The sequence below is a fragment of the Lichtheimia ornata genome (assembly GCF_029851405.1).
Source record: "Lichtheimia ornata isolate CBS 291.66 chromosome Unknown scaffold00003, whole genome shotgun sequence".
Classification (NCBI taxonomy): Eukaryota; Fungi; Mucoromycota; class Mucoromycetes; order Mucorales; family Lichtheimiaceae; genus Lichtheimia; species Lichtheimia ornata.
This window is the reverse complement of record NW_026695323.1, coordinates 39,427-58,457: the sequence shown is the minus strand read 5'-3', so window position 1 is coordinate 58,457 and position 19,031 is coordinate 39,427. Positions and strand designations below refer to the sequence as shown.

The 19,031-nt window shown below is 43.7% G+C and overlaps 6 protein-coding genes across 6 annotated transcripts; 2 read left to right on the top strand and 4 right to left on the bottom strand.

Annotated features, from left to right (window-relative positions):
• Positions 1-28: 28 nt before the first annotated feature.
• On the top strand, positions 29-934 carry O0I10_000995 (uncharacterized protein; the record flags this gene model as incomplete). The annotated part of the gene is made up of 3 exons (XM_058481094.1): positions 29-327; positions 390-634; positions 702-934. 3 exons carry the CDS (start codon positions 29-31, stop codon positions 932-934), a joined length of 777 nt encoding a protein of 258 aa, XP_058347732.1.
• A 300-nt stretch (positions 935-1,234) lies between these two features.
• On the bottom strand, positions 1,235-3,728 carry O0I10_000994 (transketolase; the record flags this gene model as incomplete). The annotated part of the gene is made up of 8 exons (XM_058481093.1): positions 1,235-1,949; positions 2,013-2,152; positions 2,215-2,532; positions 2,589-2,659; positions 2,723-3,009; positions 3,091-3,247; positions 3,309-3,376; positions 3,442-3,728. 8 exons carry the CDS (start codon positions 3,726-3,728, stop codon positions 1,235-1,237), a joined length of 2,043 nt encoding a protein of 680 aa, XP_058347731.1.
• Positions 3,729-4,153: 425 nt separating this feature from the next.
• O0I10_000993 (uncharacterized protein) lies at positions 4,154-6,855 on the top strand (the record flags this gene model as incomplete). The annotated part of the gene is made up of 10 exons (XM_058481092.1): positions 4,154-4,279; positions 4,340-4,593; positions 4,651-4,845; positions 4,898-5,023; positions 5,089-5,221; positions 5,278-5,623; positions 5,683-5,835; positions 5,891-6,180; positions 6,243-6,481; positions 6,546-6,855. 10 exons carry the CDS (start codon positions 4,154-4,156, stop codon positions 6,853-6,855), a joined length of 2,172 nt encoding a protein of 723 aa, XP_058347730.1.
• Positions 6,856-7,247: 392 nt separating this feature from the next.
• Positions 7,248-9,315, bottom strand: O0I10_000992 (uncharacterized protein; the record flags this gene model as incomplete). The annotated part of the gene is made up of 7 exons (XM_058481091.1): positions 7,248-7,592; positions 7,655-7,804; positions 7,870-8,086; positions 8,139-8,276; positions 8,337-8,756; positions 8,811-9,102; positions 9,159-9,315. 7 exons carry the CDS (start codon positions 9,313-9,315, stop codon positions 7,248-7,250), a joined length of 1,719 nt encoding a protein of 572 aa, XP_058347729.1.
• A 631-nt stretch (positions 9,316-9,946) lies between these two features.
• On the bottom strand, positions 9,947-11,798 carry O0I10_000991 (uncharacterized protein; the record flags this gene model as incomplete). Its single annotated transcript, XM_058481090.1, has 8 exons — positions 9,947-10,051; positions 10,113-10,345; positions 10,410-10,436; positions 10,500-10,723; positions 10,784-10,916; positions 10,986-11,427; positions 11,475-11,626; positions 11,723-11,798. The coding sequence occupies 8 exons, from the start codon at positions 11,796-11,798 to the stop codon at positions 9,947-9,949; spliced, it is 1,392 nt and encodes a 463-aa protein (XP_058347728.1).
• Positions 11,799-16,840: 5,042 nt separating this feature from the next.
• O0I10_000990 (uncharacterized protein) lies at positions 16,841-18,706 on the bottom strand (the record flags this gene model as incomplete). The annotated part of the gene is made up of 12 exons (XM_058481089.1): positions 16,841-17,019; positions 17,096-17,180; positions 17,244-17,344; positions 17,410-17,489; positions 17,547-17,598; positions 17,657-17,699; positions 17,764-17,865; positions 17,921-17,966; positions 18,017-18,076; positions 18,140-18,257; positions 18,316-18,387; positions 18,445-18,706. The coding sequence occupies 12 exons, from the start codon at positions 18,704-18,706 to the stop codon at positions 16,841-16,843; spliced, it is 1,200 nt and encodes a 399-aa protein (XP_058347727.1).
• Positions 18,707-19,031: the final 325 nt, after the last annotated feature.

Here is a 19,031-nt window from a genome sequence, read left to right as displayed (position 1 = left end):
TACATACCCCCACCCCCAGACTGGCACCATGTCAATGCTCAACAAACTCAAAGAGACTCAAAAGAACCCGGTGTTCATGGACGATGACGACGATATCGATAATATGGACTTCCCATTGCCATCCGCTGGTTCATCTTCATCGGCTGGCGGCATGCCTGATATGAACGAGATCCAAAAGCTCATGAAGAATCTCTCTGCTGGTACTTCTGCTGGCTCCCCTTCTATCGGTTCAGTCGCTGGTGGTAGTGGAAGTGGATCCAAGAATCATATTGCTGTAGCCAACACGCCACAAGGTGTACGTCGATTGGAGCCTTCACAGTACAAAGAGTAAGCAAAGGATCATCATCGTTGTGACAAACCCATATCCTGATACCAATCCCCTATCATAGCTGGGTGTGTGTGTATCCAACCTACATTGATGTGGACAAGAGTGTGGCGGATGGACGCAAGATTGCAAAGAGCAAGGCTGTAAAGGATCCTCATGCATATCATATGGCAGTAGCTGTTCAAATGCTTGGCTTGTCAGTTGTCTATGAAACAAAGCGCCATCCTCGTGATTGGGCCAATCCAGGTCGTGTCAAGGTCAAGCTCTTTGATGACAATCATCGTCCCATGATTTCCAACATTCGTAATCGTAAGATCAACCATGCAACCAACACGTAACCCATGGCAACGACGCTCATCATCCCGCTCTATTATAGGCAAAGAATTATTCGCTGCCATTGCAGAACGTGTACCAGCATTGCAAAAGTCGCATGAAAAACCCAAGAATGTTGTCACGCCCATCACATCTTTGGCCGAGGTGGAAGCTATTGTGGATGAACAACGAAAGGCTCAAGGTTTACCAACACTCGCTGAAATGCAAGCACAGAATCCCATGCCCAATATGCCTACCAAGCCCAAGAAACAAAAGGTTAAATATGTTCGTGGATAAAAAAACAATGGGGGGTTTCCATCAATTGGGTACGAAAGTGCCACAGCTCCACATTCTTTTCGCAGGAAGAGAATACTGGTTTGTTTCATTGTTGTATGATGTTGATGTTGTGGTTTTTTTTCTTGGTTGTTATGGATATCATGGTGGTGATTACAAGATGATGGGGATGGCGTAAGAAGCGGGTGGGATACGTGATGTTACAAATAGTACTCTCAACTCTGATAGCTAGAAAAGGATCATACAATTTACGTGATTCAATAAACCTAGCCCTTTTATTGTTTTCAAATGGTCATTAGCAGCTTACGAAGCGGGGGCGTATTGGGGAAAGAGTTCAGGGACATTGCCATGCTGCTTAAAGTATTGAATGATGTCTTTGGCCACATCACGTACATGCTCAGAGGTAATTTTGAAGTGCTTGTAAACATCGGGATATTGACCAGAAGCACCAAAGGTTGTCATGCCAACTTGAGCGTGCGAAAATTTTTGCCACCCAAACGTAGATAAAGCTTCGACAGAGACAATGGGAACTCCCTTGGGGAATACCGAGATACGATAATCACGTGGTTGCTCATCAAAGAGTTCTGTGCACGGCATCGAGATGACACGGACCTTGATACCTTCTTTTCGCAAGAAGCTTGCAGCTTCCACAGCAATGGGCACTTCTGATCCAGTAGCCACGATACCAACATCGGGGTTGTCATCTGATTGGAGTACATAGCCACCCTTGCAAACGGCTTCAATCGAAGTGCCCTCCAATTGAGGCAAGTTTTGACGAGTCAACGATAAGATGGATGGCATGTGGCTATGTAACAATGCACAGCGATAGGCTCCTGAAGTTTCATTGCCATCGCATGGTCTGAAAGTGAGCATATTGGGTGTAGCACGTGTCAATGCCAAAGTCTCAATAGGTTGATGCGTTGGACCATCTTCGCCAAGGCCAATCGAGTCATGCGTCATAATGTACATCACCCTCAGCTCGCTTAACGCGCTCAGACGTGCAGCGCCCCAACCATACCTAAAAAAGAATAGGATGTTCATAAGAGACAGGAAAAGAAAAACAAGGAAAAAAGACACCTACGTCAAAAAGTTCAAAAATGTACCACCAAATGGGATCAGGCCTTGATAAGCAGCAATGCCATTCATGATAGCAAACATGGCATGTTCACGAACACCATATCGAATGTAGCGACCACCATAATTGCCAAGCTTAGTGGATGGCTGTAGGATTTTGCATAGTAGTTAGAGCTAATGCATACATTACAATAAACATGTGTACATACCGGTTGGAAATCAACAGCGTTTTTCCATCGCGTGTTGTTGGAACCAGTCAAGTCTGCTGAGCCTCCAATAAGTTCTGGAATTGCTTCACTGAGCTTGTTGATGACAGCTTCCGAAAGTTTACGAGTAGCAACAGGCTGATCTTGAGGCGTGTAGCGTGGCAACGCATTTTCCCATCCATCAGGGAGCTTGCCTGTCAGCCGACGATTGAGATCGGCTGCTTCATTTGGATATTCCTTTGCATAGTTTTGGAGGAGCTGCTTCCACTCTTCTTCATATTGGGCATTTTGAGCAGCACGTTTATGATAATGATCATAAACCTGTAAAGACATATCAATAGGCATGCTCATGAAACTTGGGCACCTATGCCACTTACTTCGGGGGGCACCACGTATTTCTCATCAGGGTTAAAGCCAAACTTTTCCTTCACTTGACGAATGTCATCGGCTGCAATAGAGATGGGATCAATATACTACAATGCTATGCATATGAAACGATTGGGATACTTACGTTCAAGAGGAGCACCATGCACCTTTTCTTCACCTTGATTCAAAGATCCAAAGCCGATGGTGGTATGCACCTTGATCAAGGATGGCTTATCAGTGACGGTCTTGGCCTTTTCAATAGCTTGTTGAATGGATTGCATATTATGGTCGCCGTCAGAGACAATTTGCACGTGCCATCCATAGGCTTCGAAGCGCTTCACAACATCCTCGGTGAATGAGACAGCAGTGTCACCATCAATGGTGATATGGTTGTCATCATACAATGCGATCAGCTTGCCAAGTTGCAAATGACTAATTCAATTTTGTTGGGGTGGGTCAACCCATGCAATGAGTACATAACTCAACAACCACCCTAAAGAAAGAACCACTTACCCAGCAAGGGAGCAAGCCTCCGATTGAACGCCCTCTTGCATACAACCATCACCAAGAATGACGTATGTGTAATTGTCAAAGATGGGATAGTTTGGTTTGTTGAATGTAGCAGCCATCTCTTGTTCGGCAATGGCCAATCCCACCGCGTTGGCAATACCTAAAACAATGCCTCGTCATGATGATGATCATAATGTACAATGCCGCTTTTTTTGTCCTACCTTGACCCAAAGGACCGGTGGTCACTTCAATGCCCTGTGTGTGGGTACGCTCTGGATGACCCGGTGTGCTGTATATTACCCAACATGAGTATTATTAATCACATGCCAAAGTGGTGGTGATGGTAGTACTTACATGCTCCCAACACTACGGAAAGCTTTGAGATCATCCATGGACACCTTGAAGCCCATAAAGTGGAGGATGATGTATTGCAAAACACAAGCATGGCCGTTGGAGAGAACAAAGCGATCACGGTTAGGCCAATGTGGGTTCTTTGGGTTGATACGAACAAAGTTTGTAAAGAGCACTTGAGCCATGGGTGCCAATCCCATAGGCGCGCCTGGATGTCCTGAGTTGGCACCACGCACGACATCGGCAGCCAAAGTGCGAATAGTGTTGATACAGCGCTCGTCAATGGACATGGAGTAAAAGTAAATTGGTGGAAAAAACCGTGGTTTATTACTGTTCAAAGGCATCCTATGCTTTTTATATTTGTATACTAAATCATGGGTTTAATGCTTTGCAAAGAGAAACAACAATGCAAGGATCCCGTCATGGAAATTATCCCCCCTAGGAACTTGAACGCGTCGTGGTGAAACCTTTCTTTTTGCTCTCTTTAAACACACCTCTGTGTGTTGCCTACTCGTAATCATCCTCGAATAAAAGACATTTGTATATACAACATCATCCATGGTTTAATAAAAAAAATAGCTGCATGATCTATCAAATTCCTTTTGGATGTGATGCTTGGCTGGGTGATGGGTGGGTGGGGGTTGTTGCTAAATTAAAGCTGTGCAGCTTGCTGGTCCGTCCCACACCTCGTTATCCTTCCCATTCATTCAGACTGATGAGCGATCCCACGTTGACCGATTTCCTCAATGCCACCTTCCAAACAACGAACGACATTGGACGATCCCGCGTCAATGGCCTTGTCAATGATAAGGAGCGTCACCAAGAACAGCTTGATCGCACGGTAAATAGACAACGAGCAGCAATGGAGGTGTTTGAGACCAACCTTGAACGTGTATTCTAGTTACTCGAGACCAAGGAGTCCACCCAAGCAATGCTCAAGGAGCTGTTGGCCAAGTCCACTGCACAAAAGAACGACCTTGACAGCCTGCATACGTCCCTTGAAGACACCAAGCAAGCGCTTGATACATGTGCCGGAGCTGCAACATCCACACACGCACCTCTTCTCGATCAACTAGGCACTCTTGCTCAAAAGCTCACCACGCTCGATCATGCAAAGCAATATCTAAAAGCATTACTCGTCGCATCTGATCTAGAGTAAGCCGCATATCATCAACGTGATACAAAAGTTACTCATGGATGTTCCATCCATAGGGAGAAAACGACGTCGCTTGTCAAATCTGATCCTGCACAAGCTATCGACCCATATCAACAACTTGTTCGTTTGGCAGCCTCCATACGCTCTTGTATTTATGATGCGACAGCTGAAGCACAATTCCAAGGATTGATGTCGCATTTGGATTATACCTCAAACAAGCTGTACCAAGAGCTATTCAACGTCATGTCAAGGTATGAAGCAGCACCCCCTTCGGTCGCATGAAATACTCAATTCGTTATCAAGCAACTTTCGTAACTCTCTAGAAAAGCTTCAATGGCCATCCCCAATCAAGCCACCGTTTGGGCCTCAAGTAAAATCCAAGATAGACGACTTTGAAGCAGCATTTCAAAACTTGTTATTGTTGAAAAGGTACGTAAGCATACGAACGAGTGGTATAAGGTACCCATGGTATGTATACTCAATGGCGTGTTTAGGCCGGAAGATATGGATAAGCCGTTTGACCCTCAAACCATGTCGCTGTTACCCATCAACATCATGCTGGAGGCTCTGAGTATGCGATTCAAGTTTCATTTCGAGAGTTCAAAACCCACAAATCGACTGGATAAGGTAATCATCATTGCCCATATATACGAGATGCATTATGCTAAAGCATGGTCCATTAGCCAGAATGGTACTTGTCGCATACGAAAAGCACGATTGCATCGCATGTGCCGTTACTATTGAGTACGATCCAGCCGATTATCGAGAGGAATCTCAGCAGCTCTGTTTCCGCCAAAGATTGCTTTATCCGTGGTCTCGTCGAGAATGTGGCACGCAAGCTACGTACAACCGTACCCAAGATGACAAACAAACCCCACTTGATGAGCCACACCATCCACCAAGTGCTTGATTTCGACAATGCGCTTAGCAAAGATTTTGCCTATTATCCATATGAAGGAGGAGCCATGGGTGATGTTATCCTTGGCAACGAGAAGTGGTTTACAGCATGGTTTGATGCGGAGCGGAAATGTAAGTAGCAGTGGTTAGTGTATGGATGGAAATGATTCATGCGGCTCCTTTTTTTTTAGTTGCACAAAAACGTTACGACGAGATTGCTGTGGATAGCCAAGCTTTTGAGCCTTATGCAGAAGAGGATGAACGTGAATCAAAGAGAACGAATGACACTGTCAAATCGACAAAGTCCTCTGCAAAGTTGATCCATCTTTTTGAAAGTATCACTGGTAAGGGAATGGATTACAATTACAGGCATGCGTGTGTTCTCATAAAGACCAATAGACACATACAAGCTTATCCCCAGCGTTGAAAAGAAACTACGCTTCTTTATGGGGATCCAAATGTGGCTATTGAACCAGTATCATGGGCGACTTCTTTCTGCTTTGGATGCTTTTGAAGCTTTGAGTTTGATGCGATCTGTTCCAGTACCAGGAGGATTACCCGAATCTGTCACGGGGGTTATTACATCGGCGGAAACAGGTGGATCGATTGCAGCACTACGTCGATTATGTCGTTGGTGGGCAAGCGCTCGTGTGATTGGTGATACTTTACGAGAGCTGGCTGATGATGATGTAAGTACGACGACAACATACACACACACAAAGTCAATAGGGATGTAACGGTTGCAATCTAGTTTTTCCTCACGCTACAATTCGAACTACGCGACAATGTTGATTTGGCGGTGCAAGTAACCAATGAGTTAAAGGCCCTCGATTCTGGACTTGCGTTTTTGGATGGCGTGGAAGCTGCTGATAAATCACTCTTTGCTCAACCATTGGAAGCATTTCAACATTTGACTGAGCGTGCAGAGAACTTGATGACAAGGATTATCATGAAAGAATGGGCTGCGGATGCTCGGATGTACGTTAGAAGGTTAGTAAATGTGTATACATGTACTATCGAAAAAGGCTGTTGACTCCCGCGCGCTCTTTTTTAGATGGCAAATGTTGGAAAATGGTGACAATGATGACGACCAAGACCATGAGCTATCAAGCGAACTCTATCAACCACTTCAAAACTTTCGACTCTCGTGCCATTTTCTTGCTTCCAACCTACCTACAACAGAATTCATCATGGTTTATCGTCGCCTATCGGTTGAAATCGAGGATTGGCATATGCGTAATATCATTGCGCCGAATCGTCTTACACAAGTCGCTCTGAAAACTCTGGCAAACGACCTTGAGCAGGGGTTATGGTCCGTCGGAAGGCAATGGGTTACCAAACCTGAAAATTATATGCGAAAGTAAGTTTGTTCGATAGGATGACACTCTTGATGACATGCTAACGTAATATATGTTGCACCAGGTTAAAGTCAGAGGTATCTCTTTCATAGTGCGACATCCATCTTTTTGCCTATCACCTATACCTAGTACTATGTTTGTAATGATACATGCTCATAAAAGATTTCAAACATGTAATTTCTTGTCAATGGCCACCAGGATATGATGAGTGCTCTTTACTGAGAGAGGGCAAGAGATGATTTATTCATGTGAGATCTGTATGCTATTCCAAAATACTATGCGAAGCATGGTAATGATAGGAGCCAATATGGTATATGTGACCTTGTCGCTTATGATACAAGACATGGCATTGTGGTGGTAGTAGAGCATGAATTTTATTGTAGTAGATAGTGGTCTTTTTATTTCTTTGATCTCTTTTTAGAATTTTGAATCTTACGCTTCTTCTCAGCCTTGGGCAACTTGTGTTTCCGGCGTTCCCTTGCCTCTTCCTTGACCTTTTGCTTACGGAGCTTTTTGGCTTCCTTGTCTTCAAACTTTTTGCCTCGTGGCTTTTGATCATCATCATCTTCATCTTCATCCTCCTCCTCGTCATCCGAGTTGTCTTGAGCGTCGCTATCATTCTCTTGATCCTCATCCTCATCCTCACTGCTTGTATCGTCTATCCGTAATGCTGCAATTTCCTTGTTCACCGTCTTTGCCGTGTTTTCAAAATTAGATGCGCCCAATAGGTTTGCATAAACAAGCTACAGGATGCATCGTTAGCATTTGGATTCCAATACCCAATCAATGCTTCCTTGTAACTTACATCTTTTCCATCACCATCAGCTACACGCAAAGTATCTCGTTCCACATCAATGACCTCTTCGAGTGTCTGAGGTATATACGATCTCATGAAAATCTCTTCTTCTGTTGTGTTGCGTTCTTTTTCAGGTTCTGCATTAAGCCTCTCTTGAATCTATAGTAACATCAATCATTAGCTGTTCAAGACTAAAGGTGGAGAAAATCGATTGTTGTACTTGCCTTTTCCAATTCACGATCGACTGTTTCATTGTCATCACCAAAAGAGGGGTCCGTAACAAAATTGAATAGCTCCATAAGACTCATGACACGAACACCTTTCTTGGAGAAATAATCGGTCACATTGGCCAAGTCTTTACGTAAAAATTCGGAGGCGTGAGGATGATCGTGTTCAACGGATTGAGAAACGTCAATAATGTACAGCTTTCGAGAGTGATACCTGATAATAGGATTGTTAATAAGCCATATCGATATAGAATCTTTGTACGTACAAGATATTATACTCGCTCAAATCGGCATGAACCAGCTTGCATACTTGATACATGGTACGAACATTCTTGATCAATTGATAGTATAATACAGGGTATTTGGATGCGTCCAATTGTGCGTCTTTGAGCCGAGGATAAGCCCTACATACGAACAATGAGTATCCCTATTGCATGCACCCATGGATTCTTTATCCCAATTACCATCCATTTTTATCACCGAGGAACTCCATGACAAGCACGTGCATACGCAATACCAAGGCTTCAGGAGCAGGGATACCAGCCTGCTTGAGACGTCTCAAGTTGCGCATTTCCTTCTCAGCCCACACCTTGACCATTTTGCGTGGATTGGATTTGCTGTAACCATGTCGAAAACGGTATTCACCAGTGACATAACGATCACGATCCTTGAATGTCAATACAGAGGTCTTGTACACCTTGATGGCTCGATGGGTCCCATCCTCTGTGGTAGCATGATACACATTGGCTTCCTTGCCAGTGCTGACACAACCATTGATCTCATAAAAGATGCCTCGATTCAACATCTTGAATAGAATGATACGTGTTCTTGGATCCAATACTTGCTCCACTGTAGCTCGATCGGACTTGTCCTTTTGAATCGATCTGAATCATCCCCATAAGTACGCATCGACATAGGATTCATACGCTGATGCTTACCTTTCACCATTGGCTTTCCTACTTCCTGACATCATATTGGATCCAGGAACATAGTCGGCAACATGGATACGATTGGCGAAATGACCAAGACTTTCAATCTGTGTATCAAGCGCTTGTTTTTTATCCTCGAGTTGTGTGGTGGTGGTGGTTGTCGACGATGCTGCTGCTGCTGTGCTGTTGTTTTTAAGCTCGGGTCGTTTGTGGTTGACAGCTGGCACAATGGGCTTTGACATTGTTGGAGCATGGACTGCATTCACTTGCTGACGAAGACGATTGTATTGCTTTGTGAAATCTATAACCTTTATCAGTAAGTGTTCTCTTGGGTGGGTGGCGCATAATCTCACTCACCTCCTGTTGCATTGTCCCAGTCAGCGTCATTGAGTTCGTCGTCTAGGTAATCGTCATAGTCGTCATAGTCTTCTTCATAGTCGTCGTAATCTTGGTCTTGTTGAATGGAGGGTTGTTGTTGTTGTTGTTCCTCGAGCTCTTCTTTTTTGACGTCCATGATAGCAGCCATGATAAGGATCAAAGATGGGCCTCCGAATTTTTTTCCTGGACCTCTCTCTCACTACTTGCATTGTGACGGCTTGCATTGGCCAATCCTATGCATTGCATACGAGGACTTTGTGGTACATACTCGCATCTTAGACACAGGCTAGCTAGTCTCTTTCTCATCCATTACATCACTCTAAATAAAACCTCAACCATGTGTGAATCCTTTTCTACATAGTAAACCTCTTGAAGTTCATCCAAGAAATACTTGCCTATGAATCATGAGAGTGAGCTAACATCATTGAAACTAGTAGCTAACTCCTTGAATCGCCATGCATTCTTTATACTACTATGCCAAGATAAAGAAATACAAATCCGGTTGTTATGTATACAATGACAAGATACATGTGGCTTTGTCTCGTAAACACATCGGGCCCAAATTAAGGTTTTGTACATTTGAAAACTCACGACGCATCATCCAGATCGATCTCCATGCCATGAAACATTGCCGACATGATTAGGAGTACATTTCCCCCATAGATTTGTGCTTATTATAGTATACGTTGACCATGAACAAGTCTTGTATTGTGGTATTAATGATTCGACCCAAGAGTCATTTTTTATAGTTGTATCTAGTATCAAAATCATGCATCTCCATAACTTCTCCTCTCCCTTTCATTTCCACAAGTAGATGGTTGGATAGTATCTTTTGGTAGGTTGTCATTGCTAACCATTATGCTCGCCTTTGACTGGAACATAGCAACATGAGTCTCTCTCTATATATATTGACACCCGAGACCTTCTACTTACTTGATCATGGTTCATAGCAGTAGTAGCAGCAGGTTGTTGAATACCAGTAGTAGCCGGATGTGGTAATGCTCGTAGTGCAGCTGATTGAGGCTCCATATGGTGTGACATGGGCTGTTGTCGTTGCTCCTGATAATTGTAGTTTAGACAAGGAAAATTCGTTTGCTGCTGCAAGGCACGTGGAAGCGGTAGGATGGAGGTGGGTGATCTGTTGCTGTCACTGAAGGATTTGGAATCTATACATAAGAACCATGTTCAATGTTATATGCTTTCCCCCGATACCAATGATTGGTAACCAACCTGCATGCAATAAGGGGCGGGATGCAGCTATAAAAACTCTGTGTTAGCCATTGAAAGAGGAATAAGGGGAAAGTGGGTTGCTTTTCATACTTGTATCTAGAATAGATGGCAATGAAGAACGCTTGTTGGTGATAAAAGGGGATGTCCTTGTATCTGCTTCAAACATGGATGCCGGTCGATCGGCAATGATGGGTGGTGATGATGTTGTTGATGGATGATATACAAAGTTTCTGGGACTATCTTCAAAGAGAGGATAAACCAAATCTGCAATACGGAACTTGTTTGCTAAGAATTTGGCTCGATGAAGCGAGATCCTAGATTGGATGTATAAATATATGTATACACCCCCGCAATAGAAGCAAAAGAGAACTTACCATACTCCTTTAAGATGCATGGCACCCACCTTGATGACAACACGTCCTCTTTCGTTCTTCAAGATACCATCTCGTTTGCCTCTTGACATGCCAACCACATTGAGTAGCTTAGTACCATTGACCATATGGTTATCTATACAATAGTGATTATTATTACTACTCTACTACTACCATGCATGAAGAAAAAAGAGACATGACCTACCAGCTCGGCGAGCCACACAAATGCCTTTAGCATCTACTTGATAACACAAGGTTCCTTCATCCTCCCAAGCCGTAGTTGTAAGCTTGGGCCGTGCAAGGAGTCCAGGAGGTGAAGAACCGTAGCAAGGAGATGTTGATGATGGCGGTGGTGGTGGTGGTGGCTTCCCAACAGTAGTCGCAGCAACAGAAGCTGTAGCAACAAAAGGACCTCCTGCTGATCGTGTCGCTCCGACTTGTTTGCTCCCATCAGAGAACTCTAAAGGACGAATGGCTGCTGACGGCAATGGTGGACTTGAATTCCAACCTGAGAAACTAGAGTTGCCACGCCCTGTTGTTGATCGGGCATAGTAGCTAGGATCGGAATGTTCATGGCCATGACGGTGGTGGTCTGGAAAGACTGGGCTGGGTATTTCGCGTAGACTTGTGTTGGATAAAGGGGTATACTGTGGTGTGCGATGAGTTTCACTATTGCCATAATGGCGGGTATAACCGTGGTCGTGGTATAATGATGGTGGTGGGTGAAGAGCATGTTGATGATGGTGGTGATGTTGTTGCTCTTTGTATGTAAAAGATGATGGTGGTGGGGGTGGTCGGCCAAGAATCGGTGATGTTCCGGTGGCGGTTGAATACATTGCACTAGTACTATGATGGATATCCCCAAGCATGTTGATGAAAAAGAGGAAAAAAGGTGATTCCGGGTTAGTTCTGCGAGTTTATATGCGATCTGCGCCTGCTTACAATATTCAGGGGTCTTCGATTCGACAATGTGCATGCGCAGCAGCAAGGCACGATAAACCCACATATACATATGCATGCGTCTTCCACGATCATGGTGTCCATCCTTCTTCCGGACTTTTGCAAATAATCATCTCTTGCATCTTTGATGCTGGGTATTGTTTTCTTTATACAACGTGGCCACCATGGTTTGGTGCTTCTTGGATCATCATCATCAGGTGCACAAATAAATACTTATGCAAAAAGTGGCAAATAAAAAGAGGAGAAATAAAAAGTTTGCTTTAGTTTGTTTGTGAAAAAGGTGGACTTGCAGCATGTTTGCATCACACAACAGCATAAAATGCAAGAACTTGATGCCCCCCACCCCCTCCTTTATTGCAGCATATACTTAATGACACTACTATTCCTTTTCAACCAGCGCACACAAGAGCCAACTTGGCCACTAACAGGACGATTTCCTTGCACCCCCACATCTCCCCTCCCCGAAGAAATGGATAGAGATAAGGAGTGCTACCTACAAATCCCACTGTCTTGGGTGTGGTGCGATGCAACCATGACCACATCAATCCCACTGTTGTACATGGATGGTTTCACCCCTTTTAATTTTGTATTCGAGAAGCACCATTATATAGCTCAATGACAAGCTACATCATGCATGATCACCTGCCAGCATATGACAAGCGCATACATTTGCTTTTCCATGCGCATATAATGTAAATACTGTAACACAGGTTACTAAGCTGATAGTTTATGTATAGAGAAGCATCTCAACATGTACGAAACAAAACGAATAAAATTGACAGCATGCTGAAGGATGATGCTATAGATGCCCAAAGAAAGGCTAATTGGTACATTGCCATGACGACCAACATCCTGCCTTTGACACCTTCATCGTATCATGTCATATATGGCGTATACATAGCCCTTGTATTTAGCTATACATCTTTCAGCGAAAAGTGACCATCCTTTACTAAGACTAGGTGGTGGCGCACCTCTTTCACACAGCCCAGCCCGAAGCAAGGTACATTTGTAGAGGCTAACAAAACAGGCACTGAATGTTACTTTGAATTGAAGTTCCCTATTGCTTGCAGAGGTACGAAGTATGCGTATCCGGCACATATTTTCAAGAGACCATGTATAAAATAAGGTAACTACCTACAAGATCCAACTCACAAAAGAGGGATGTGTGTTACAACGTAATTGACAAGATCTAACAACAAAAGGAGGCGAACTATACTACCGAATGCAGCTTTGTGCAAGATACAATGAATGAATCAGGCCCTTTCTCTTCCTTCTTTATTGCAGCATTCACAAGTGGATATACTTCTACTACAGTCTTGCAGTTGCCATCCCATAAATCTCCCATAATACAATGTATCAAATGCCTACACACGGCGGCGTCCAACTCAGGAAGAATGAGGTCTCTTATAGGAGCATAGAAGTGTGGCCAACGCAATGCCGTATTCACTAAAGTAACCTTTAATCCAACACCATTCACAAGAGATAGATTGAGAGGTACGACTATATTGATCCGAAATGGGAGGGATACATCGATTTGCGAATTAGCTATCCGTTGGGCTTGCATTGTGCAAAAGTGAATGGATGGACGTGAGGTGGTACTTGATGCGTGATGGCAAGTTTTATGCAGTTGGATGGTAATGATTGTACATGGCTGATAGCTTGCACAAAGAATGACGAACGTCGCTGCCATGGAAACACGATAATTTGGAGGCATCAATCGCTCAGGTAAAATTGACAATGCATACACTCTTTTTCCACGCGTTGTACACATCTAACTCCTTCCATCCCATACACAAACCAAAGCGTATTCAAATACATATCCATAAGAATTCGTATGTATTGAAAACAAGTTGCTACACGTAAATAAAGCTGCTCCTATACGATGGCTATCTGCTGTTCACGTAAAAAAGAGACTGCAAGTCAAGTTGCTGCAAGTAAAGAACGCTGTTTTAGACAATGGAGTAAACACCTTGCTAATGGCAACTGCTGGATTGAATGCTGTTAAGTTTGATCGTGGCAGAGGAATGTGCAAGACGTTGGGTTGTATCAAGGAAGGCATGTGTTGGAGTAGAGTGACAAGAAAGCCGTGTACACGCCATGAAGCTGTCATTCGGTCAAAGACAATCGGATCAAGGCAATCGTAGGATTGACATGGTGGGTTGAAGCAGGACAATCGTTCGCAGGTGGTAATTGTATACTTGAATGCGGTAACAGTAGAGAATGGGTGGAAGAGGGAAGAAGGTGGGTGTGGAAGAGCTGGAAATCAAAATGATTTTTCTGATGCTTGGATGGTGTTTCTTTGTTTTAGCGTTGCTCAGCCAAATCGGCTCGGATCAAGAAAGTTGTAGGATGGAGATGTTGGGATGGAGCAGAAGAATCGTTCACATGCATTGTTTTGGGTAAAGAAGATGATTGGGTGGAATGGGCTATCAAGTAGCAGTTTACATATAATCAATCAAATTAATTTCTCTGATTTTGGATGATACTTCTGTGTTTGAGCGTTTTTCAGTCAAACCCCCTCGGATCAAGAAAGTTGAAGGATGGGCATGCTGGGCTGGAGCAGGAGAATCGTTCACATGCATTGGATTGGGCAACAATGGGGAATGGGAGGACTAAGGATATTAGCTGGCATTTTGAACTATTCCTAAACAGTGTACAAGAATCATGCATCGCCTGTGCTGAATGACTCGAGTTACACAACACGCCCCTCTGCATCTTTGGCTCTATTATAGTCATACTACTTGACAATGAACAAAGAACTCTTTTCATATAGCATCACGCTTACAAACATAAAGGTGCCTGTATCTCCGAACTTTACAATGAAACGTGGGGTTTTTATTAGAGCAATGTGCTCGGCTTGGCCAACAGCACCTTGGGTGCCAGTTTCACGATCAAGCTTGCCAATGCCAGATTTCGCAATGTCGCTACCAGCCAAACTGGATCTGGGGGTCGACCTCTTCGACGACGACGACCAAAAAATATTTTTTGGGCTGTTTGCGACATTGAACGCGAAACGTGCACACAAGGTGCTGTTGGCCAAGCCGAGCACATTGCTCTAATAAAAAACCCACGTTTCATTGTAAAGTTTGGAGATACAGGCACCTTTATGTTTGTAAGCATGATGCTATATGAAAAGAGTTCTTTGTTCATTGTCAAGTAGTATGACTATAATAGAGCCAAAGATGCAGAGGGTCGTGTTGTGTAACACAGCTACGTTTGCATGACTGGAAGGATGGAAGGATGATACTGTATACTATTGACAATATCCCATACATTGCGAGCTAACAGCCATTTCTTCACAATAGCCACTGTTGTCCACTCTATGACATGTGGGCGATTCTCCTGCTTCAGACATTCATTTCCATGATTGGATCATGTTGATCCGAGTTGATTTGACCGAGATACAGCCAAAGAGGGATTACATCAATCCACACATCTAACCATGCTCTATGTTGCTCAACTGAAGTAACTTTGTATGACCGTAGCTCAGCCAAATCAACTCGGATCAAGCTACTTGAATGATGGAAATGAATGTCTGGAGCAGGAGCATCATTCCCATCACGTGGATTTCGCAACAATGCTGATTGGATAAAAGTGGCTATTAGCTGCCAATGTATGACCTGAATATGAGGGTTGCGTACCTATCATGCATTGTCCCTGAAGTCCTGACTTTTTAGCTGAGTTACCCAAAGAGGTCCTTCTGCATCTTTGGCTCTCCAGGGTCGAGCTACTTGGCAATGAGCAAAGACCACTTCTCATATAGCATCACGCTTACAAACATAAAGACGCCTGTATCTCCGAACTTTACAATGAAACGAGAGGTTTTTATTAGAGCAATGTGCTCGGCTTGGCCAACTGCACCTTGGGTGCAAGTTTCACGATCAAGCTTGCCAATCCCAGATTTCGCAATGTCGCCACCAGCCAAACTGGATCCAGGGGTCGACCTCTTCGACGACGACGACCAAAAAAATATTTTTTGGGCTGTTTGCGACATTGAACGCGAAACTTTCACACAAGGTGCTGTTGGCCAAGCCGAGCACATTGCTCTAATAAAAAACCCACGTTTCATTGTAAAGTTCGGAGATACAGGCACCTTTATGTTTGTAAGCGTGATGCTATAAGAAGAGTGGTGTTTGTTCATTGTCAAGTAGGTGGACCCTGACAGAGCAAAAGATGCAGAGGGTCGTGTTGTGTAACACAGCTACGTTTACATGAATGAAAGGGTCAATGTATAACTACTTTATGGATCATCTAGGAACAGGCATGTATTGCCAGCTAACGGCCACTTTTATCCAGTCATCATTGTTGCGAGATCTACTGCATGGGAACGATGCTCCTGCTCCAGACATTCATTTCCATGATTGAATTATCTTGATCCGAGCTGATTTGACCGAGCTACGGTCAAACTAATAAACATCAGTGGAGGTAGATCGACCATGTTGTATGTGTAGAGTGATGTACCCTCTCTTTGACCGTATCTCAGCCAAATCAACTCGGATCAAGATAATTGAATCGTGAAAATGAATGTCTAGAGCAGGAGCATCGTTCACATGCAGTAGACTTGAATAAAGTTCTAATGGCAGGAAGTGGCTGTTAGCTGGCAATTTATGATCCCATAAACTACATGGATAATATTGGGATCGCCCATCCCGAATTCATGCCTAGTCAGAAGATGCTCTCGCACATGCTAATTAAGTGTGTTCTAATAAAGACTTCATACTTCATTATGGTGTAACGATGTGGAATGGGAGGGTTCCCTGCACCAGGGTAGCATACAATAGAGGAAGTCTCTTATCGTCAACGTGAATGGTAAAGGATTACCAGTTCTTGTAAAGATGAATACTACGAGATTGTAATGTGTTTATGCAAAGGTATCAGCTTATTATAGTGAGCGTAAAGCCATTCATCGAAAAGTCAAAAGTTTACAAGCTAAGTGAGCAACTCGGACCGCTAGTCATCAATACATGTATGTTGAGAAAGGTATATGCGATGCCACCGCGTGCTTTCTCTTAAAGCCATCACCACAATTAGCTAACGTATTTGTCTTTGCATCAAAAAGCGATTGTATTTATACTGTAAAAGTAGCAGCGTATCTATAGACTAGCCGATGCTCACAACATTAAGGTGCTCCTCTAATTCAGCTTCTTGTTCATCCAATAGCTCTGGTCGTGTGATTTCATCATCCACTTCTTCTGGTTCAGCGTCCCCCATTTGGATATCAATAAACTTCCACATTGCATCAAGGCATGTCGGCAACGTATAATCTGAAATCTCGAGCTCTGTCAAGGTAAGAAAAAAGAATTAGCATCAGTGATGGAAGGAAGATGGAAACCAACATGATGGAGCCCACTTTACCTGATGATAGACAATCACAACCAAATCGATTATCGGTTATTGGCTGACCTCTTGGTTCGGATGACACTGCCCAATTCACCACATGCTATATCGAATCCTTGTCAACACACACATGTCAAATGCATGCACATAAAAAAGCATTGCTTACGTTCCGCATCCATGCACGCTTGTCATCCCCCTTGAGAAGGTCACTCGAGTGAGTACTATCTGCCATGGCCACTGCCCGTACACGCTTTTTGAAAAAGTCACCTATTGTTTCCAGACACTTGTCAATGGATGCTTCTCATATAGATACGCCAAAAGTGTCAACTTACCATCATGATTCAAAAGTTCAGTCAAGGTATGACCTCCCCATCCAAGAGTAAACATCGCTATACGTGCTGCATTGCATTTGCTAAAAATAAAAGAGTGAAGATGAGCATGGTTGATTGTTGGAATGGATCCTTCATACCTAATAAAGTGTTGGAAAACATAAAGACAATGTGCCTCGGGTCCTTCATTTTCTGTGTAACCTTGTAAGCATGCATGTTGATATCATTGTTGGATGAAATGCTTCCTTACCAGGGACCATGGAAAAGTTCATGTGTGTCAAAGGAGGTGCTTCCTGCTCATGATATATGGTTAGCAACCCTATAGACATCCCGTCCAATAACATTTCTCTTTCTTACCCGAGCTCGGTTATCGTACCAATAGATACCATTGGGATTCAATATCATCACCTCGTATCCTTTTTTAAGCGCTTGAAGCGATACATCCACCATGGATCCGGACTAGGACACACATTGAGTTAGCAACATTTCTCGACACCAATGCCATGTCCCTTACATTGATGTTGTCATCACACATGACGCGCTTTGTCCATTGTCCAATACTATACAAAGAGATGAGACGTTGAACAAAGATCCGTATTGTTCGACATACCGAGTATTGTTGCCAGGAATCAAGCATAAAAGCTTGTCGGATGTTGTCATTGCATTCGGTCTATCGTATACACAGGCGTTAGGGTGGTGGTCATGAGTCAAGAAGACCCTATCCACTACTCACGTCATATAAATGTAGGTGTGTGGTTCGGTTGATGGATTGGCGTTCACTGGGATGATGGTCTTTTGGAAGTTGAGTGGCGCGCTTTGTAGTTCTTGCTCGACCAGATCGCCCACGAGATCTATGCTTGTCATGTGAGTTGACGTGTTGACCATTGGCTGTTAGAATAAACAACTTGCTTATGAAAGCATTGTAGCGAGCCTCATTGTATGGACGATCCTTGGGAATATACTCGAACTCGTATTTTTCATCTGCATTGCCTACAGTCAGTGATCTTCTTGTAGCGCATGGCGTTGCTTTTTGGGTACCTTTCTCTTTATGGCGGATTTCACCATTCTCTTTGACGACATAGCCAAAGCCTTCAATGGTATCGGGGAAGGTGGTCTCTTGTTTCTTTTTGAATCGTCGGCGATACATTGGCGTTCGTGTATGTGTGAGTGCGCGTGTGTGGGTGGGTGGGTGGAAAAGAGACGCGAGGGAGTTCAAGAGTCGGAAGGAAGGGACGGAAGATGTTGCATGTTGCAGTGTCAAATCCCATTTCAGCCAATTACTGCTCACATCCAGATTCATTGTCAATGCATCACCTCTCACTTGCCCTCTCCCCTTCCCAATCAGCTATAATGTGTCGATTACCAAGATGAATGATCGGCTGTCTAGTACCATAGATCGATCCTATAGCCTGTGTACTACTAATAAAAGCGACTAGTTGATGCTTCAATCGTTCGAATGCCGTCACCGGTAGATTGACGGATAAAAGTTACTGGTAGTGAAATAGTGTGCATCCTGGATGATACCCTGTAACCGTTTACATCATCTTCAAGATCACACCTTTACCCTCGGCTGGTATCAAAGGTACATAGAATGATATGCACTTGTTCAAAGATTGGGTAATACA